The sequence below is a fragment of the Trachurus japonicus genome, chromosome 3, assembly GCF_045865225.1.
Source record: "Trachurus japonicus isolate A0001 chromosome 3, Traja_1.0".
Classification (NCBI taxonomy): domain Eukaryota; kingdom Metazoa; phylum Chordata; class Actinopteri; order Carangiformes; family Carangidae; genus Trachurus; species Trachurus japonicus.
This window is the reverse complement of record NC_140909.1, coordinates 40340943-40363996: the sequence shown is the minus strand read 5'-3', so window position 1 is coordinate 40363996 and position 23054 is coordinate 40340943. Positions and strand designations below refer to the sequence as shown.

Genomic DNA, 23054 nt, shown 5'->3' with positions numbered 1-23054 from the left:
CAACGGATTTTCCGGGACAGAGCAAATCCGTTAGATCATCACGCTGATTATCCATACGAGAGGTAGGCTGCCGGTTCTCACTGCCCGGACTTCTGACAATAGTTTTTTTTTTTTTTTTTTTTTTGAGGGTGTGTGTGTGTGTGTGTGCGTGCGCCGAGCGGACCCGTCTAGAGAGACACGCGTCTATATGGGACAAGCTTTTATTTAATTTAGAACAAACCTTATGCTCAGCAAAGATGGAAAATATATAGTATAATATAATAAAATGGTTCTGTTGTTTGGATACTGTTTAAAATAATCAGAATAGAAGGAAAGAATCGGATCCAGAGCAGCATTCATTTACAAGTTTAATCAGCACCAATTAAACTTCTAAATAAACGTAAACATTTAATACCTCGGGTCAGGTCGGACCAGAGGCTTCTTTTTTTTCTTCTTCCTCACAGGAGAAATAAGGTGTGCGCTGCGCTCACCTCACTTCTGGTTGTGATTGGTCTGCTGCCTTGAATCCGCTCTTTATACATGCGCGTTCACAGATTCACAATAAGACAAGCCGGGCTTGAGTTACCGAGTTGATAACCAGTGTCGTGGTACCGCTGATCCGGAGTGACAGTGTTGTGTTGTGTGGTAGGTTGAGCTTGCTTCATGGTACAGGCCTCTGCCCTCGGCGCTGCTGGCTCAGTGGTCAGCATATGCACACTACAGTCCACACATAACTTTACCATGCCTTTTAATTTAATACTTTAATAATTTTCGATTTGATATGTGCACATTCTGTTCAAATAAAACGTTTTATGCAATAAAATATAATTATTCTGTTGAAATTATGTATCCACACACCTGCGCTCCGCACACGTGTCATAACTGCCGAATATATCGTCAACCGCCGATTTAAAGGGACCCGGTGGCCGATTGGAAATTTTTAACCTATCGCCCTATTTGACACTGTACCCACTGCAGGGACAGTAGAAGGGCCTTCATCTATTAGTCTTCCTCACCTTAAAGCAGAAGTAAGCGGAATGTTTGTGTTAATATAAGTCATAAATAGTTATATCTTCCGACAGCAATCACTTATATAGAGTGTTTGGTCTGAAACATGGGTCTGTCAGTCACTCTGCTCTGCTGTAAGCGGAGGAGAAAACTTTCCTTGTATCCTACAACCTTTATCCAATGAGGAGAGAGAGAACGGCATAAAGCGGCAGTCCTCTCTCTGTGTGTGCAGCCAAGGGATGCACGTGAATGTGGTGACGTAGGGACGATGGCCGAGACTGCTAACTCCATCGGCTGACAGAAAGTTAGCCAAAACGACTGGATCGCTTACTTCTGCTTTCATCACACCGTTTACCTATCTAAGCACATTTGAAGGGCAGCAGCTTGGGTTCCATTCATCTTAAAAGCTTTGTTTATCAGTTTATGTAAAGTGATTTTTGTTCTACAATTCAGAGCAGTGAAAGTTGATTTAGACTCTTTTGTGAAACCATTTCTTTAAAAAAAAGGCAGAAATGCAAGAGTCTAGTAGTGGTATGTAGATTCTGAGCAACCAGTAAAATTGTACATGCTCTGAAATATCTATGGACGGTGTCACACTGGTTTGCACGCACGATCTGATATCACCAAGTAAACAACAGCCCAGGATTAACCCTAACCCTAAACCTAAACCTAACCAGTTGGTTATAACAGCACTCCTGGGCTGTTAGCTAATTACTTGGTGATATCAGATCATGCGGTTTGCACTGTGGCCTCATGGCAGGGAGGCCTGGGGCCTTTCTGAGTGGAGTTTACATGTTCTCCAGGCTCCACATGGAGCAGCAGTATAGCTAACTGATGGATTAATATCAACACAGAACTCATGATTTTACTCAGGCAGTGTGAGAACAAGTTCATTATCTTGAGTAGTTTACAGTCACTGTTGAATGAATGAATGAATGAATGAATGAATGAATATGGACCCCCTCATGGTGGTGGGTGGTTGGGGAAAGACAAGCCTGTCGCTTAAACTGTTATGAATAATATGAAGATATCAAAATAAAGTGTTCTCCATGTGGAGTGCAGTGTGAGGGAACAAGCTGAGGTCAAGTCATTGTACACTAATCATGTACACTTGCTTATTTTGGACTATGCAGTTATATTCTGATACATTATAATGGAACTGTACTTGAAATCAGTTTTTATTTTCACATTGTGCAGGTCGATTTCATTGTATGTCACAGATTTTATATTACTGCAGTTTTGTACAGTAATTGTTTTTATAATATCTCTGTACAACATGAAGTATATCCTAGTAAGGATTATAGCTGCTTCACCAGAGATTGAGCCCTTCAGAAGGGGGGCAGCAGCCAGGCCAGTTGAGTAAATGACAAGAGGAAGAGACAGAAGAGGCCCAGAGTTAGAGGATGTACCAGCAGCATCGTCTCCATCTGCTGTTTGGAAACATTTTGAATTCAGTGCCCTGATGATGATAAAGGCAGAAAGGAGAAGGTGGAGGAAACTGCAACTATGTGCAAAGGGGTGGGGGGAAATTGATTCATGTAAGAATCGTGATTCTTATCCTCTACAATTCTGAATCGATTCATAAACTTCAAAAATCAATTTTTTTATTAACGTTTCCAATGCCTCTCTGCGCGCCCTCCCAGGCTTCCATACACAGTGTTGCAGCGAGCTAAGATAACCAACGCTTGTTAACCGATTAATAACCATTAACAACCATTAACTGATAAGATTAAAATTCTCTATTGAATGTCTGTGTGACTAAGCTTGTGCCCATCAGCAACCTGACCCTCTATGGAGGAGAGAGGACCATCGCTGTTTTTTTTTTTATTGGTGTTATAGAACACACAAGCTGCTCCAGCTGAGCAGTCACATCCACTGAGCTCTGGATCACTGGAGAGTGCAGCACCGTTACAGGTGATGCATGTCTATGTGTGCAAACTGTGCATATGAATATGATTTTGAATCGAATCGAGACACCCAAAGATTCAGATCTCTAGAGACCAGGCTTTTGAAAAAGTATATGTTTAGATAAATCTAGCAGTTTACTTTAAAATGGTTCAAAATTGCTGCTGAATAAATCATATCGTCCCAGCTCTAATAAACACTGTGCTACCCTTGTTGCTCATGCCAGTGGCAACACTTCCAGTATGTTGCACCTAGTTTTGTCACAGTGATGTGCCTAATGTCAAACTGCCTCATTCTTTCACTGCTTGTATGACTAAATGACACGTCCTTGAGAATAAGTGATTTTTTAATAAGTAAATGGTGGATTATCAGGCTACAGTATCAATGTTGTGTTAAGAAATAGGAAAAAACAAAACAATACTGAACCAAACTGAAAACCGTGACCCTAAATCCATGATACAAACTATTATTTTGTGAACCGTGCTGCCCCGAATTTATTTCATAATCATCTATGCTTCAAATTGGGATATAAATTTTAGACCATACCATGCAGCCCTACACACAGGTACAGGGAGATGCATCACAGAAATGACAACTGATGAAGCAAGAAACACAACAACAAACAATTCTGTCTGCAAAATTGACTGAATGTGTAAAAAGTTTATGAACAACAAAACTGGGCGCTGAGAGCTCTTGTGTTTGTGTGACAGCAGTCTTTGCTCCATTGTATAGTATGAACATCTTCATGACAGAGCAGCAAGCAGAACAGTAATTTAGTCTGAATATTGCTTGTCAGAGGAGATTTGAATGACCTAAGTTTAACTCAAATTAAACAGTCAGTCCTTACAGACTCAGACCCCAACAAGCTAACAAAAGGCATACTTTGAAAATGAGGAGAGGGGAGGAGGGAGGAAAAGAGGATTTTTCAAATCCCAAACATTCTCACCCCCACCAGAGCAGGGGTGAAAACGCCTGCAGGGTGTCTTTGAGTTGAAGCCAAAAACCTGCTGGAGTAGTCTTCTACTTGATAACGCTCAGTAGGTAGTAGGTACTGGGGGCCTTAAAGGCTCAGCAGCTTGAGAACAATCCTCTGGGATTCAGGAGGCTTCACAATGTACAAGTTCCCACATCTGGGTGATATTTATTATTAAAAAAACCAACAAAACCCCTCTTCTGTCTGTAACATGGCAGTTCTGAAAACGGTGATTCTGCTTTAGCAGATACTTAGCTCTGATGCTTCTTAGATTATGGGAAAGCAGACAAAGTTTTCACTGTTGTCATTGGCTAAGTGACAGTAGCCATGTTTAGAAAGTAATTCCTAGGTTTTCTGTGAGTCTCCGTCTCTGCATCAACTGGACCTACTTAAAAGGGATATTTCAACATTTTGGCATTTTCGCATATTGCCATAATCCCTATAGTTTTAGGAGTATAGGTTCATTAATAGTTGGTGCAAGAGACGTGAGCTCTGCCAGCATGCGGTATTTACGGTCTTTCCCTCATCAAACTAATCAAATACACTATCCAACAACTCCAAAACGCTCTGGTGAACAAGTTGTGACCTGCACATTCACCACGCTATGAGATAATAACTAGTTGTTTTCGAGGTAAATACGTAACCATTACTACATTCGAAATGAGAGGATTCCTCTCAAGGGGTTTATCCTAAAATTTCTGAATGAATGAATGAACATGGCTGCTCGGCAGAGTGACTTCAAAAGCTAAAGTAGTTCTGGGTATTTGCTTAATGTGTCGCAATGTTACATAATTATACGTTATTATTTCATAGCGTGGTTGGAGTTGTTGAATTGTGTATTTAGTTTGATGAGGGAAATGTAGAAATGCCATGAGCCTCCATTGTGTTAGGTGAGCAGCTCGCGTCTCTGCCCCACCGTTCTAAAAACAGCTTGCACCGACAATTAAAGATAATGAACCTACTCCTAAGACTATAGGGTTCATGGCAATAGGCGAACTTGCCAAATATTGAAATATCCCTTTAATCGGACATAGTGCCTAGCCTTCACTTACTGCTTTTCTTTTCTAACAGGGTTTACACAGTTAAACTGGAACCAAGTTATGCACACTCCTGGATTTGTAACCGTAGCACTAGACCATTACACAACTCTCCAAAGAGCTGCAGTGGTGCACAAGTTTTAAAAGCCTCAGTGTGTGGTAGCAAGCAGGTGGGAGATGAAACTAAACCATTTGTTTTCATAATGGCTTCAGTTCTGGTTACACACAAAAACCCTGTGGTGGTTGGGTATCAGATAGATTATTATCTCTTTCAGATTCGGCCAGGTCTCCTGTACTCTTGTAATTCTTGGCAAGGAAAGAATACGCAGATTCTGAAGCAATATAAATTTGGAGTCCAGGTTCTATTTTATGCTATTGAACAAATAATGTTGTGTTAGTTGTACTCTATCTCTTGTATTGTTATTGTGAAAGATTTTAAGAACTAATATCTGTAGCTTTATTGAACACATAAATGTAGCTGCAAAGGACAAATTGACATTTTCCAATGCACAGTCTGGGAACATCCACTTGGTTCATGGGGTTGACTGAAGGATTGTGGCTTGTGTGGGGGTAATAAAATGACAACACTCGGCAAATTGTTGCAAGCTGCACAACTGAGCAGTTGACTTTTTTTTTAATAAACTAAAAGAGAGACATGTCAAACAGGCCAATTACATAACTTAAAGGGACAACAAGGAGTTTCTATTTGGTTATAAAAAAGTCTCACGTTAATGTGGATGAATCTACGCTACCCACACTGTTAATGGGCCCATTTTCGATAAATATATCGTTTTGTCTCTATCGTTATTTTGTTATTATTAGTGGTGGTGGAAATGCTGGTCGAGCCGACCAGCGTTTTTTACTTTCAGTTTCGCGGCGAGTCATGAGAATAACGGCGCCAAATCGTCGTTTATGGTCGGAACTATGACGGTAACTGAACCTCTTTGAACCTCTGACTTTAATTCTTGATGAATGAAAACATGAGTCTGTCTTGCGCCCGTCAAAGAATTTCACGGTGCGCGCGGAGGCTCATAAATGTAGTGTGAAAACGCTTCGCTTTTCCAAAACTCCTCGTTGTCCCTTTAACAAAAGTTGGTGACACTGTGACTTACACATTCATATTTTCTAAATTAATGAAAAACTCAACATTGGATAAAGAAGCACAGAAAGTCTACACCTCGTAAAGAATCTGTCAAATACAAAAGCATGTTTCTGATGAAACTTCATAATCTTAAAGGGATAGTTCAACATTTTGGCAAATTGGCCCATTGCCATAATCTCTATAGTCTAAGTAGTTGTCGGTGCAAGCTATTTTTAGAACGGCGGCGCATGGCCACGAGCTGCTCAGAGCTATACTACAGAGGCTCATGGAATTTCTTGGTTTCCCTCATCAAACTCATCAAATACACAATCCAACAACTCCAAAACGCTCTGGTGGAGAAGTTGTGACCTGCACATTCACCACGCTATGAGATAATAACGGAACGTTACGAGACAGAGTTGTTTTCGAGGTAAATTCATGCAATGGGCCATTTTGCCAAAATGTTGAACTACCCCTAAACGCTGAGGCACGGCTAAAACAGCAGATGGTGATCACAGCTAAAGGCTTGGGGGGCATCATGTTCCTTCCACCCATCCCAACCCCCCTTTTGACAGAAAACAACCCTGAAATCAGAGACAATCCCAACAAGAATTTCAAACTGCATCAGGCTTCCTTATCCTAGTGTGCAGCCACCGACACCACCCTGCTCTCTATTTTGTAAAATAACACCACTTTGATGGGAGGGGGGCCCTTGCAAAATAACACCACTTTGATGGGAGGGGGGCTCTTGCATTTCACCCTAAAGGCCAATGTCTACCAGCAGAGACTACAGGGTGTGTCAGGAGGACAAAGAAGCAGAAGAACATTGAGGGGAGACTCCAAATTAAAACTGTGCTAGGGTTAGTGACATAACAGCCTTAAGAAAGGTGCATCCATGTGGAGAGAGAAATAATGACAAGTCTGACAAAAATAGACTGAGGCCTGGTGACCCCCGTGGACCTGGTCCTGGGTCTGGTGAAGAGGGCAGTATGGACTGTCTGTCCTTCAGAGAGGACTTGAGGTAAGGGATGTCATGATTAGTTTTCACAAAAAATGAATTATTTACAATTAATAAATCATTAAGATTCCTAAATACCGCAACTTTCCAAAAAAGATTATGTTGGAACCATATCGGCAGATGTGCACCAAAGGAAAGGTAAATGCACACATACCGGTCCATTTACCGGACGTAACACTAAATTGGTAGAAATTTAGTGTGTCATTTGTAATTAAAAAGAACGATTAAAAAAACTTCAACATTTTGGCAAATTGGCAATTATTACACACTGAACCTTTAAGAAAGGTGCATCCGTGTGGAGAGAGAAATCAGTGGTTATTTCTGATACAGACAGAACCATGATGCTTATAAGGCTGTGACCTGCACTTGGTGCTCACATCAGTTATAATAAGCAGATGAGAACAAGACATGGCCATACCAGTGAGGCATCACATACCTGAATAAATGCTTTATCCTTGATTAACCCCTTTCATTAGACTCGTTAGGCGAGTGTTCCACCCATTACTGATGGAGGCTTTCCAAACCAAACAACAAGCTTTATAATGAGGCGTTCGGTATGGTATGCTGTGTATTCCTATTAACTAAGAGGGTGCCACTATTATGTGAATTAGGGGGTCAACTTGACTTTTTTTTTCCAAAAACAAACATGGAGCCACAACAAGTTGTAGTATGAGCATTATTCAGGGTCATGAAATACGTATGAGTGGCACAACATACCTGACTACTAGTTTACCAACAGTAAAGGTCATGGCACACTAATTATCTGTCATCTGACAAAAAACACCTTACACACTGAATCCAATCTGTTTTATAACTATGCGTTTTTATTTTCTGTTCCCAATTTTTCAAAAGAAGACAGGCATCAAGCAGTGAGGATTATTTTGTGATCCTCTCATTTATCAGAAATAAAAAGATTGATCCTGAACAGTGGCTGGCAGTAAGTCTAGGACGCACACACACACACTAACACACACACTGAGGCGGCTGAGCCAGACACTCCGGAACAGTCTGGGAACAGTGATGTGATTGGTCAAAAAGGCTTTTTGCAGGGAAAAAAAAGGAAATCAAACATATTCCGAAATCTTTAAACACAGATCAAAGTTTCAGTCAGTGTATAAATGTAACTGACACAACATGAGGTCGTACGTTGACGGTATCATATATAGTCAGACTTAGCACAATACGTCTGGTCAGTTGTGTCATTGTGAATACTTTGGTCTGAGAGTGATTTTTTATTTTATTTATTCACTGCTTCTTGATTAATTAATGTACAAACCAATCAGAAATGTTTGTTTTGTATTTCGGAGGATTTCGTGTAAAACTAAGTTTGTGGTCTATCTTTTAAAATGTCCTTGTGGCTTATGCTATGTCGGTAAAACTAAGGGGGAACTCAAGACCCGTATATAATTGTTAGTATTAGCCTATGATTCATTGTACAAGTATCTGTTTTTTTCCTTCTGTACTTTTTTGTATACTGTATGTAGGATTTGACTTAGATATATTTTCAGATATATTTTTGTGTACAATATTGTATTATTTAGTTTACCGTTTTTAACATTTTTTTGCCCTGCGGGTCCTATATGTATATTGTTTATGTATGTAGAGGAGACTAGTTATATTGTGAGGAGGTTGATCGACTGACTGAAGAATGTTTCACACCTGTGGTAATCAGTCTGATGGTACTTATCTCTCACTTCAGTCACCTGTGATCTCACATTGAAAAAGACTTCAGTCGAAACGCCTGTGCTTGCCTGTCCTACAATAAAGAACCATCAAAGGGATATTGAGAATGTGCTGGCTTATTCTCTCCTCTCAGTCTGCTGCTGTAGCCGTGCACTAGAGTTGTCACGATACCAAAATGAGTAACCACGGTACTATACCAGACAAAGTATCACGGCTCCGGGTATTATCACGATACTGCAGCCTTTTTTTATTATTATTATTTTTATGAACTGCAATGTATTTGTAGAAGTTATAAATACTTATTAATTACTTACAATGTTGTTTGGTGCATGATAAACATAATACTGGTGAAGTAAGAATTAGACTGAAACAAATATTTTCAAATAAGCAATATAAAACAAATAAATGAAGTTAGAATTTATATGGTTGAAAATAAATAACCATTCATTCCCTTGCACATTAATTTATGTTTAACTAATATAAATAATCAGCTTAGGATAAAAAAAAATCCACTGTCTTTTAAAAAGATTTATTTGACAATAATGCTTCTTCTCCAACATAATAAACCATAGAGGACAAAATACAATGAACAGGAACTGATTCCCTGTGAAAGCATTTTCTAGGTGCTTTATACTTGGACATCCTTTAACTCTTCATTCCTCAGCCTGTACACGGAGCATATAGCCTAATATTAGCCAATGAGAAAAACAGAGCAAAATTAGTGGTGCCACTGATGCTGCGGCAGACTCGCCGCTCGGGCCCGGTGCTTCTGCCATCAGGGTTTCCCCCAGAAAACTTGTTAAGCCCGGTGGTAGGGTGGCACTGGCGGCCCATCGGCGGGCCACCGGTGCCCAAGCGTGTTTTTCTGTGACAGGGGCCTGGCCCTGACCATTGACTGATGGCAGGGCCCTGTAGGTAACAGATTCATTAATGGAGCAGGAGCATTTAGAAGGCGTGATTCCATAAGGCCTTAAGATCAATGTTAAAAGTTGACCGGAAATTTGAAAATATTATAATTTATCATAAACATTTGTTATTATAAGACATTTATGTAACATATTTAAACACCTATAGCAGAGTCTTACAGAAAGGCACTCTTGAAATAGCCTATAGTTCAATCAACCACAAATTATAGCCTAAAAAACTATTTAAATAAATAACATCAACTCTTTGCATTAAAAACTAAAAAACTACTGCCTGGTGTCTCCATTGTTGAAGTGTAGCGTTATTTCTCAGATTTTTTTTGTATCTGGAGTCACGTTACAGAGGCTACACATGACGTAGCCTGTATAATGCATCCATGACTGTACCACGCTCTTTTTCCGGTCAGTCGTCATGGAAACGTGACACTCACGGATCTACTGTTTAGACCAGAGAAGACAACGTGTGTGGTCGCAAACGTTACGAGCTGAAAAATGAAACAATGGATCATTTTCACATCAGGTCAAAGCCCCACGGCTCACAGGAGTCCGGAGCTCTGACGCTGCAGGGGATATCTATGGCAGGGGACGACGTGCTAACAGCTAACAGCTACCAGCTAACAGCTACCAGCTACCAGCTGTAGCAGCTGTCCAGCTGATTGAGCCTCTGGAGCCGCGGCTCCGCTCACGTTAACGTTTGGACTCGGTGCGCTCCTCTCGGTCAGCTGGTGAAGCAGCGGGCTGATGAGCAGGATGTCCGTGACGTGTCCCGTTATGCGCGACGAAGTTGTGACGTTGTCAGGTGATGAAAAAGACACACCTGATCACGTGTTTATGGAGTATAAAAACTGATTAAAAAAATTAATAAACGATGCTTAGCCTGGCGGGGGGGCAAGGAAGGCCTGGCGGGCCACCAGGCTTATAATACACTGGGGGAAACCCTGTGCCATGCTGAGTGTGTTGTCTCGTACCGCGCGCGCGTCTGGGCAAGACAGAACTTTAGCTTGTTGTTAGTTTTGAAGCAAATTTCTATCGAACATGGAGTCCATTCTTGCCGGCATGAACACACGAACAGCCAATCAGATAACAGACGGACGGACCCAACGTGCCGGACGTCACCAGTAACAGGCAAACAGCCAATCATTCAACAGCTGTGTAGTTTGGTTGCAGTGGGTGCATGTGGGTTTGTTTACAAGGGAGTAGCATGCAGTGAGAAGCCGGGAGGAGAGGAGAGGCGGCCACTATGTAGCGGAAACCGGCACCGGTATAGTAGTAATCCACGGTAGTACCGTCGTGTAGAATATCTAGTATAGTAGCAACCGTTACATTTTGGCACCGCGGGGTACCATGGGTACCGTGGGTATCGTGCAACTCTACCGTGCACCTCTACAAGATTTATCCTTTTTTTTTTAAAGATTTTTTGGGTGAGTGCTCGCTTCTTCCTCCTGTGTTTTATGATCAACACTCCAAACCCAAAAATATTTAGTGTCTAAAATATAATGTTGGGAAAGAAGTGACTAAGTTTGACACTGCAACAAACTACTGTGATGTCGAACTGTTTCTGGAAACTTCAATCTACCCCCAACATACTTTGGAAATATCAGGTATAAAGCTGACCAACTGATCACAGTGACACCGAAATACCAGTCTATGAAGAGATTCATGAAAGCATCCAGAATAATGCCATGAGTAGGGTTGCCAACAGTTCCTTGAAATACGGAATTGTCCCATATTTGGAGACTAAAAGACGTGTCCCTTATTGAACTGATACAGGACGCACTTTGTCCCGTATTTTTGAAAATCCATGTCTGGTGATTTTTATTAATGACCCGGTGCAGTTGTGACTGCCGCTGCTGCCGCTGCCTGTCTGGAATGAGCCTCTCATTGACCAATGAGACACCGGTATGTTGCTGGGTCGCTGAAGTGTTGCTCGGATACGTCTGCGAAGCCGCTTTCAGAGATGTGGCTGATAAACTAGTGCAGTGGCAAACAATAACAAAAATGATCGCCTAAGTACAGAAAAGAACAGGAAAAGAAACACAAATGGCAGGAAAACGTGAGAGATAATAGAGCCAACCGCACATCTCCCAATGAAATGTCTGCATTAGTCACGGAGGAATCACTGAGGTTAAACAGTCTATGGTCAGGACTCAGACAACCACAGAGGAAGGAGAGGTTTCACAGGAGTCAGGGAGCTCTTTCAGTTTGTTCTTTACCTGGTATCTCAGGAGGCCGATATAGCATGTATTAAAATTAATTAAATTCTACATGATCCCACACTGATTTTGAGTCAATTGATCACATGACCTGGAAGCTATTGACCTAAAATGCTAAGAAATGATGAACAGATGACAAAATGTAAAAACAAGAGGTGTAGGCCCTATATCGTGCTGCCAGTGGTGTAGCCTACTAATATGATCCCACACTTGTTTTGAGTCAAGTGATCACATGACCTGGAAGCTATTGAGCTAAAATTCTAAGATTTACATATAGCCTAATTATATTTAAAGCAGAAGTAAGTGGTCCGGTCGTTTTCGCTAATGCTGCGTTGCAGGCAGGCTTTTGAAATCGTAAATTACAGCTTCAAGTCACAACTTACGACTTTGTAGCGTTTCAGGCAACCCACTCGTGTTTTTCCGACCTGTTTTACCTGTGAAAGTCACTATAACGGCCACTCGTAACTTCTGACCGGTGAACTCGTACCAGATCGAACTGGTACCACTTCACGGTCGGAAAAATACGAGTTTCCTTGAACGCACCATAACAGTCCTCGTCGCTACGTCGCCACATTCACGGCGTCGCTTGGCTGCACACACAGCCCTGCATGCCGTTCTCTCTCCTCATTGGATAAAAACTGTAGGATACGATAAATGTTTTCTCCTCGGCTCAGAGCAGAGCAGAGGGACTGAGAGACCCGTGTTTCAGACCAAACACTCTATGTAAGTGATTGCTGTCGGAAGATACAACTATTTAAGACTTATATTAACACAAATATATCACTTACTTCTGCTTTAATTTGACTCAAATCTGGTTGATAGATAGGCTAGCAGTGACAGAGAAGAAGGTAATCTGAAAGCATTGCTGGAGAAGCTGAACCACAGCTCATGGGGAAGTGGAAGCTACTGCAAGATGTAGTTCACTGCTCCTAAAACTGTGACTGTCTTTGGGCTACCAAAAGTCCATCATATTTAAGGTCTACTTGTCTCCAACAACAACAAAAAAACTGTATTATGTACAGCTATAATAATATAGTGGTAATTATAATAACAATATAAGTTGTAAGATGTAATAGTAGCTAGAATAAAATAATAATAATGATAATAATAATTTAAATTATGTTGTATTTATAACCCAGCCACTCCCCCACCCCCCCACCCTCCCACCCCCATTGCCCAGTGCCCCCTGTCCCTTATTTTCACTTCAGAGCGTTGACAACCCTAGCCATGAGGAATCAGTACATTCAATCCAGCAATTATAGATAAGGTCAACCAAAAAATCATTCATTGTACCACAGTGATTGCTGCACAGGTAAAAGGTGAAAAAAATAATAGCTATTCTGTCTCAACTAGTAAAAATGAATATCATCTCACAGTTCATACCAGATCACACTTAACCCCATTTGCCAATGAAAATGTGTACACCTCAAAACCATTAACTTGTATTGCGTAGAACAGGGGTACTCAAATACATTTTTCGAGGGGCCAGAATTTTTCTTAACCGACACCTTGGGGGCCGCACATTCAAATAGGCCTAGATTGAAATTAAATTCACCTTTTTCGTCTAATAATTTAAATATTTTTTATTTTACTTGTAAGCACATAATTTTTATTTATACACTTCATGGTGTTTTGTATGATATAAAATGAAAAATCTTGACATTGTCATATCATCATTTACATATCATGCTGGAGCTTTACACTGCTGACTTGTATCCTCAGACATGCCCTGTGATTTTCAGCTTAAATATGAAAGGAGGCTGACCATCACAGGACGTCTGACTCTGTTCTGAGGATACAAGTCATTGGTCCTGAAATGTGTTTCTCTTCTATAACACACATTCTACATCTCGAAGGCGACGTCTTTCCACACACGGGCTTCCTTCACCTTTCAAACGAGGCAGAGCTCAGTGGGAAACAGTAGGAGAGACACAGGCCGATGGAACAGGGACACAACACCGGGGGAGAAGCAGGTCGTGCAGCTGTGCGCCGCAGACGTGCACGAAAAAAACAATTGCGTCTCATCAAATGCGCGCAGCTACGGCTGTTGAGTTGTGAGCGTGCATGACTCGCGGCTACATTGAATGGGTTTGAGCGCGCGAAAAAGACGCTTCATCTGAACGGCCCCCCATGCATGATGCACACACAGTTGAACCAAGACGGCGGTGAAAATCACCCACGGTCTCTGCAGACAGGCAGGGAAAACCCTGCAGTCCAGCCCGCTCCCCAAACACTCGCGCATGGTGATTTGGGTTCGTAAGCGTTTCTGTATCCCAGTGCAGCGCCTCACAGGCACACACAAACGCTGTGCGCGTGTTTCAATGTCCCAGCGCTTTGACTTACAGGCGCACGGAGCCCGAGAAATACAGTAGCCTATACAGTAATATGTAAACTAGTAGAACTCAGTCGCGGGTCTGATTGTAGGGTTCGGCGGGCCGGATGCGGCCCGCGGGCCGCCTATTGAGTACCGCTGGCGTAGAAGATGAAGTAAGCTAACGTACCTGCACTGTGTCAGAACGCTCTGTCATCCTATTGGTTAAAGGGACAATGAGGAGTTTCTATTCGGTTATAAAAAAGTCTCACGTTAATGTGGATGAATCTCCGCTACCCACACTTGTTAATGGGCCCATTTTCGATAAATATATCGTTCTGTCTCTATCGTTATTTTGTTATTATTAGTGGTGGCGGAAATGCTGGTCGAGCCAACCAGCGTTTCCTTCGTGGCGAGTCATGAGAATAACGCAGCCAAATCGCCGTTTATGGTCGGAACTACGATGGTATGTGAACCTCTTTGAACCTCTGACTTTAATTATTGATGAATGAAAACATGTGTCCGTCTTGCGCCGGTCAAAGAATTTTACGGTACGCGTGGAGGCTCATAAATGTAGTGTGAAAACACTTTGCTTTTCCAAAACTCCTCGTTGTCCCTTTAATGTCAAGGTTCACATAGGAGATGTCAATAGGACGGGAAATACACTTAACATGCCAGACATCTCTTCAGGGCTGTCCGTTGTTCAGAATCGGGCCTGGCGCCAGAAATTTGTCAGCCACAAAAAAAAATCGAACTGAACTTTTGTAGCATTAACAGTTCATGGTCATGACATAATAAATGATCATTTGTCTGGCAGGCAATTAGAAAGATGGTTTGGCAAATAATGGCAAATAAGGTTTCGATATATTATATTATCATAAATTAGATTTTTTAATAAATGCCCAAAATACAATAATTTGATTTATTTAGCATTTGTTCTTTCCACAAATTTGCTGAGGACCTCCTGGCAGCCCCAGCCCCAACTTTGAAAACCACTGGCTTAAACGACTCAAAATTCTCCACATCTGCATGTCATGTCTTTTGCATTTAACCTGTGGACACAAAGGACGAGACATTGCAGTGTAACAAGCAGGCAGCCGTATACAGTCTGGTGGGATTTACCGACCATCCAACGGCTTGTTTATCCTCGGTGACTGCACTGGGCTCTCCAGATGTCTCAGAAGACCAGCTACACATTCTCCTTCTCCTGAATGTACTTGTACCTGTGGCTAACGTTTGCCATATCGACCTGACAAGAACCAAGTTTAGATAAGACACATTACTGAAATACCTGGAAACTCCCCCTAAGCTTTCATCCCAGTCCAGTCTGCCCACTGAATACGGACCAAACGGAAAGACACGTAACTTCCAGGAAGACCACAAACAAGCCGATCCCCAAATGTCAGGTCAATCAATAGTTATATGGGCCAATACAACAACTCACAAAGCTTAGCAATCTGTACAGCAATCAACTCTCTCTGTCCTTTGATCTCTCAGGTTAGGAACCCCACCCTCTATTTATCCTCTGTAGTGTAGTTTATGAGAAGAATTTCAGAGTTATCTGTGTGTTGTGTTATCTTGAACATCCACTGGGCGCAGCTGTGTCCCGGCCCAACAGTGTTACAGGTGCCAGAGCCAATCACAGCAGATCTATTCAAAGTGTGAATGTCCACTAGAAGCACCAGCAGTGCTGTGGACCAGATGAGGAAATGATGCACCGTTTCATTTCTCAGCTTGGACGGTTCGAGTTCACACACCTTCATGTCCACCCTGGTCCAAACACCACGCCACTGGCAGCGTCTCATGTTTCCATGACGACTGACCGGAGAAAGACGTGTGGTACTTCATGTTTACTTAAAGGAGTCATCACCTGGTTTTTTATGTATCCAATCCCCCTTAAATTGCTTTGAATCAGTTCTTAAAACTTATTGGAAACATTTTTTTATTTTTAATTCCAAAATAGAGCTGGTTCTGACACTTTTTCATACGGCAACTTTCTCTCGTGAGAGTAAGCACGAGGTTTTGACTGGTCCGGATGTTCATTGTATTAATATGTAATGAGGCGCGCATTGATTGGATGCAGGAAGGACAGAGCCGGAATGGTGGCTGGCCCAGTGGGTTACATGCAGGCTGTATTGGAAACCGCATACTATGCTGCTCTCTATACCGAAACCATGCTGTATAACTTCATAAAATAAAACAAAATTGAATCGGTTCATTGTAAAACATGTATTTATTGATGCAAATGTGGTGATTTCTGTACGTAGGCTACAGAGCCCCGGTGCAAAGCTGCTGCTGCTCTGTGTGAAGTTTCACTTTTCATTCAAACAAACTAAGACTGCCACAATTGTTAGATTTCATCAATGAGACCAACATTTATCTCTTGCAAAGAATTTAACCAGTCGGCGGTAAACCTCTACAAACCTGCGGGTAAGTTAATTAACAAACGTTTCCTCCGCGGGCATAACAACGTAGTTTGACCGGTTAACGAGCAGCTGCAGGCGGGTTGCTGACGAGTCACTCTCCGCTCCTCTGCCTCGCTGGAGCTCGCTGGAGCACTTCTCCCAACGCGAAGCAAACTTCTAAGCCGTCATTTGGATAAACTAACTGCACATTGGGGATCTAAACCCTTACTTTCTCGCATGAAAAAATATTTAAACTTAATAAATTAACGATCGTTTCCTCCGGCGGCATGACGACGTTGTTATCGGCCGGCTAAACGAGCACTGCAGGCGGGTTGAGGAGTCACTCCTCCTCCGCTCCTCTGGTGCTCGCGGCAGCAGCTGGCTGCACCTCACATCTCCCAACGCGGAACAAACTTCTAAGCCGTCATTTGGATAAACTAACCGCACATTGGGGATCTAAACCCTTACTTTCTCGCACGAAAAAATATTAAAACGTAATAAATTAACGGCCGTTTCCTCCGGCGGCATGACGATGTCGTTCGGCCGGCTAAACGAGCGCTGCAGGGCGGGTTGCTGACAGTCACTTCTCCGCTCCTCTGGTGCTCGCTGGAGCTTCACTTCTCCCAACGCGGAGAAAACTTCTAAACAGCCGTCATTTGGATAAACTAACCACATATTCGGGATCTAAACCCTTACTTTCTCGCATGAAAAATTATTAAAACTTAATAAAGTGACGAAATAACAGCGCTACAGTGGGAAATAAAACAACACGTAATGGCGGCGCGGCAGAAGTCGGGGTGGTGGAAGAGAGGTGTGTTTATGAAAGCAGTCTCCACGGTGATGTCACCGTAGGAGCAGAATCAAAATCTCGTATGTTGTGGTGTGCAGCCTCATGAGCTACTCTGGCTTAAACAAAGAGTCCAAACGAAAAAACTCAGCCACTTTCAAACCCCAGCTTTTCAGGCAAGTTTCCACTGAGGTCCAACACCAGTATACAAGGAAAAATGCGATTTCCGGGTGATGACTCCTTTAATGATTAGGCTACATGGCTGCTGATCGTAATGTAGCGCAGACCAAACCAGAGTTCGACTGTAGCTGCACAGTTTGAAGAAATGGTCTCGGTGTGCACCTGTTGTGTTCACACTGCACCAAGCCCATAGTTCAACTAGGCCAACCTAAACCCAAACTTTCCATCCACCGGGTACAAGCAACACGGTCTCAGCTGTTTCACCCATCATGTTTGCATTTTGTGTCTGATGGCACTCTGGTGCATCGGTATGACCGGTATGCCAGGAACTGAAAGGAACAATTAAATGCATTCATTTCTTTAACGCGCTATTTTTTCTTTCATTAATTAATTGTAAGTAACACGTTTAAGTCCCAGCCCTAACAAAAATATTTCATTTCAACTTTATGAGCAACTGTGTATAAACTAAACACCAGCACCACATGCATAAACAACAAATCAATAGACCACAAAGAATCCATACAAAACATTTCATAACAGAGTCTGTTCATGTTCAAGTGAGCACACTGTAGTCAAAAGCCCTTGAGAGTTGGTTTTTGAGAAGTTACTCTGAAAAGCCTGCACGATGCCACACATTTTTTAATTTTCTTATGGTGGTCTTGCAAGGACATGGACAAAGCTACCATAGAAAGAACTATTCACAAAATGTGTGATAACAGGTACAGGTTGAAAAGACCACCTCTCCCTCTTCTCTTTTGTTGTGACACTATGAACCAACCAACCCAACCTGCAATTCCAGCCATGATTGATCCAGCGCAGTGCTTTTCTCATTATCACTGTCTGTTCATGTTGTCTGTCAAAACATCATGGATAAATCAGTTCTTGCTGTATCGACCATGTCCTTTATCGTTTGGAGTTCTGGTCGGACGGACAACTCTATCTATATCTGAAGATGTCATCTTGGGCTATGGGAATCCAGGATGGACATTTGAAGAGATTGATTGACTGATCATCAGTGAAAACAATCAAGTACTTGAAAATAATCGTTAACTGCAAACCTAGACACTTTTGTCCTCTGTCAAACCTAAAAATATCATGAGTCCTTGTCTCTAGTGCAATTACACATGACATTACACATGACAATGACTTGTCAAGAGAAGCCCTGTAATTAATCACTCTTACCAGAAACAAAGGAGTAAGAGAAAGTGCAGCCTTGCCTGGTGCAGACCTGAGCCAAACCTGCAGACCTCATCCTGCTTTGAATCTACAGCTGGTATTAAAAGAATGTGTTGGCATTTTGGACCCTGCATGGTTGATAAGCTCAGCTTTGTTTTCCAGCTACTTTAAGTGGTTTGGCACAAAGTGAGAATTCCTTGGATCTAACCTTTTTCTTGTAAATGAATACTTGATAGGCATAACCTGTTTGGACAATGATGAGATATGACAACAGAAATAAAAGACAGTGCACCTTGAAAACAACAACAGTCCGAGGTGGATGTTTAGGGCCCTATTATTAAAAGCAGATCCCAGAACAGCTGCGCTTTGCACTGTGCGAGGCGTGAAAGAAGATACTGTTACCTCAGCTGATTTGTCTGTTCTGGCCGGAATTCAGTTACTCTTTGTTATTCACATAAGCAAAAGCAAGTTTCCTTTGAATTCCCCCTGGCCTCTCCCACTCGGAGAATGTTGAAGTGTTATTCTTAATTATTAGTCACCACCACGCTAGGAAAGAGTGAATGAGTTCACCTCCCAAGCATTGTGTAGGAATGAAAGAAGCATGTGCTAAAACATTAAATCAAGACCTGATGCTGACTTGATGCATCTAATTCCTTGTTGGCAGATCGGGTCTGTTTGTGTTTTATTAACAAAGATTTCAAGATGAAGTCGGATCAGGAAGCCATCATATGACACAATACATGATATCATATCATATCTCATATGATATCATATCAGACTACACCTTTACCTCTATAGCACACAAATCAGAACAAAGGTTCAGTCTGTCTTTAATACATTTTCAAGCAGCTTAAACCTACAGTGATGGCTGTAAGGATAATGCTATCTGTCCATTTCTGCTGTACACAGATTAATGCAGTGAAAAGGTTCTGAAATACTCACTCAGACCTGTGTAAATGTCAGGCCTGTTTCCTCAATACAGCTTACCTTGAGATTTTCCCTGAGGTTGTTTTTCAACAAATGGTACAGAAAATGCCGTAGGGTCATCAAGTTTTTTTGTTTTGCAATTGAATTTTAAATGGCTGCTTGCTATTTCAAGGAGTGAGACATTAACATTGTGGATATAGCCTACGTAATACAACTTCATTTCTCAAAGGCATTTTCGACTTCTTCTCTCACACACGTCTCCTCTGGCTTTGTGTCTTTCTCTTAGCAACTGCCGGAAGCTGAACACCCACTGCATGTTGAACTGTGCAGAATTGTAAAGACTGCCTATCAGGAGAAGTTCACTGGCCATAGCTGGATTGTGAAGATTTAATACCACATTACAGCCCCAGTTTGGGGTCACTAAGGTTAACTGAAAAGCATAGAACCAATGAATATTCTATTCACGAATAATTGTGCAGTCTTATTCATTGTGCTCATTCGTGACTGTATCACATGCAAACTCCTGAGGACAGGGTCACTGCAACATTCCTGGAAGGACTTGCTGTTTATCCGTGGTGCCATGGTGCCCTGATGGCTGACTGCTACAAAGTCTATGTAAATGGGAGGTTTCATTGTAGTATTTTTACAAAAGCACAGTTAAATGGTACAGAAGGCTTACCCAACACCGCCTTTCTTGTAGATAAGAACAGACAAAGAGCTGTCAGTTTACTTGGTACTCTTACCTAATACTAATGATGTGTAATATCCTACAGATAAATCTGGTTTCAGGTAGGTTACAATGTTTAGTTCTTGTCCAAATAGGTCATTTTTGAGGCTGATGTTGCTGAAAAGCTGCAGAGAAGCACGGGTGTGTTCACAACAGCTATGTCTGTGCTGCATTACTGCTGCTGCTGTCAGTTCTATCATCATCATTTTCTGATTACAAAGTTGGATTAGTTGTTAGTATCATTTCATTGCTGGTATGATTTGCTGCTCATACATTATAAAGCAAACTGGTGATGTTCAGATTTTTCCACTGATGCCCAGATGAAGACTATAGCATGTTCGGGAGGTTCATCCTATAGAGCCGTAGCTTCAATAAACACTAGTAATATCACTATAAAAAAGAAGAATCTAGTAAAAAACCTTAGTCAGTTGAAACTATGAATTCAATAGTGCTTAAACTGTGAAACGCAAAAGTACTCATTATGAAGAGAAATGCCCCTTTAAGTGTTAGTTTATTATATGTTATAGCCTATAATTATATTATTGATACTCTTTGCATTTATGTCTAAGCTGCATTTTACTGAGGTGGAGCTTCTTCTGGATTGTTTTACGCAAGATTTAAACCAACAGCTCTTTGCATTACTTTCTTGATTGATCATCTGATAGTTTGGCTGGTTATAAATAAATATCATAGACTACAAAGAAATGCTGCAACAGAGAGAACCTAAAGTGACACCATCCAATTCTACGAACAAATTCTTGTGATTACTTTGTCATTTTAGCATGAAAGTTCTTGTTACCGATTAGGTTAAGTTCTCTTCTTCTACTGTACAAGTAGAAGAACAAAATGCAAAATTCTTAAATTTACAAATTAACTATACCAACTTTATACGCATCTGTATTTGTCTTTTGTATTTTCTCTATTTATATCATATATCGTTTCATATACATTGGATGCATAGAAGAAATAGTCTGATGGAATACTTGAATTTCCCTTAATTAAGTAGCTATCTTTAAGTCCAAGTAAAAGAGTGAAACAGCAAGAAACAGAGAGAACTGCGTCAAGCACCTCATATTTGTACTATTGCCATCATCAGTCGGCGTCAAACTTTGAAACTCAAGCTTTAAAGTGTCGTGAGATCTCCCCCATAGTCTTGGCAGGACACAAAAGAAAAACCCTGGTCAAAACAGCCCCACTGTGCTGTCGACAGCGTGAGTGTCCTCGCTGATAACCACCAAGACAAATGGCACTAAAGCGCAGTGATTTGCGGTCGTCTGCTCCCTGCCGCGCTTTGTTAATAACGACAGTCGGTTGAGGCAGGGTCATAAAAAGCTCTATATGAAGGCAGGCGGCGGAGGAACACTGCAGGGCCACATCCAGAGGTGCAGGTGCTTACAGTTGCTAGCGGTAATTTATCCGACTGGACCCCGGAGCCACCGTGGGAACATGCCCGCGGTTAACGTGGTTGTTGTGGGCAAGAGGAGGGGGTCAAGTTACAAACAATACCCGGTCGGTATTGAAACACAGCGCCTGGCATTAGCTTCGTTAGTCACCTCCCGGCTAATTCAACGGCTGGAAACGGTGATATTAGCAAAACAAAGTGAATGGAAAGAAAACAACAGTATTCAACTTACTGTGATAGTAACTTCGTGCTTTTTCAATCGATACTTCAGGCTCTTCATCTTGTAACGTGTTGGTTCCTCGTGTTAAAAGTGTCCTTTGGTGATTACGTTCATCGATAGTGCAAAAAAAAACTTTCTACAAAGTCCAAAAGAAGAAACTTTTATCTGGCCCCTTTTCCTCACGGAGCGAGTTTCACCTGACGCTTAACCGCAAACTGGTGGCGCTTTGATTGACATCCTCTTGAGCCAATCAAGCTGGAACGTGCGCGGTGTAGTTCGCTTATGATCCAATCAGCAACACCGGGGGGCGGGACTTCCTAGTAAAGCGTCGTCGAGCAGAGTTGGACATATCCTGGGACAGAGCAGGAAAACCTGGCATGACGTCAAACTTACCTGGAGACTGAAACACCTGGAAGAAGCGCCTATAAAGCTATAAACACACTGGAGAAAGAACGCCCACTATGTCTTATTTACTGTAAATATTTGAATGCGAGTGGTTAACCCTACTGCCCTTCGTATGTGTTAAAACTAGTAGGCCTACTGGAAATGATCTGAATATCAGTCTGTAACAGTTTTTCATGATGTATGGAGAGCCTTCATACCTGGAATAGCCTTATAATTATGTACTGTACAAACCTAATGATAACTTACCTGCCAAGGTTACAGAAGGAAATGTTGTTCTAAGACATGTGGTGCTTTTCTGGTGGGTTAACTAGCCTACATTTACATTCTTTTTCTCAGATTGAGATCAATAACAAATCAATCAAAAATGGCCCACAAGAAACCCAGAAATATATAAAGCAATAAGAAAAATAAATAAAATCATTGTTGCATCAATTGAAGTAATCCACCATTATTAATTTGAAATGCACCATTCTGAGGTGAACACATACACACAATTTTAGTAAATAAATGTTCTGAGTACTTATTACATCACTGCTTAACAAAGTCATTCAAAAAACCAAATCAAATCAGAGATTAGAGATTTCTGATTGACTCAGTATTATACTTGCTGTTCATCATAGAAACATTAGGTCAAGGTAAGTTCATGCTGAAATACCATGATATGAAAAAAATATTCTATCCTGATAATATCCAG

At 41.6% G+C, this 23054-nt stretch overlaps 1 protein-coding gene across 3 annotated transcripts in view; it reads right to left on the bottom strand.

The window, feature by feature from the left end:
• Positions 1 to 22199, bottom strand: part of uacab (uveal autoantigen with coiled-coil domains and ankyrin repeats b) — a 68066-nt gene extending 45867 nt beyond the window's left edge. For all 3 annotated transcript variants that reach the window (XM_085772724.1, XM_085772744.1, XM_085772737.1), the window contains exon 1: positions 21968 to 22199. In XM_085772724.1, the coding sequence (XP_085628850.1) occupies positions 21968 to 22015 (48 nt within the window). In that variant the 5' untranslated portion in view covers positions 22016 to 22199. The remainder of the gene's footprint in view (positions 1 to 21967) is intronic.
• Positions 22200 to 23054: the final 855 nt, after the last annotated feature.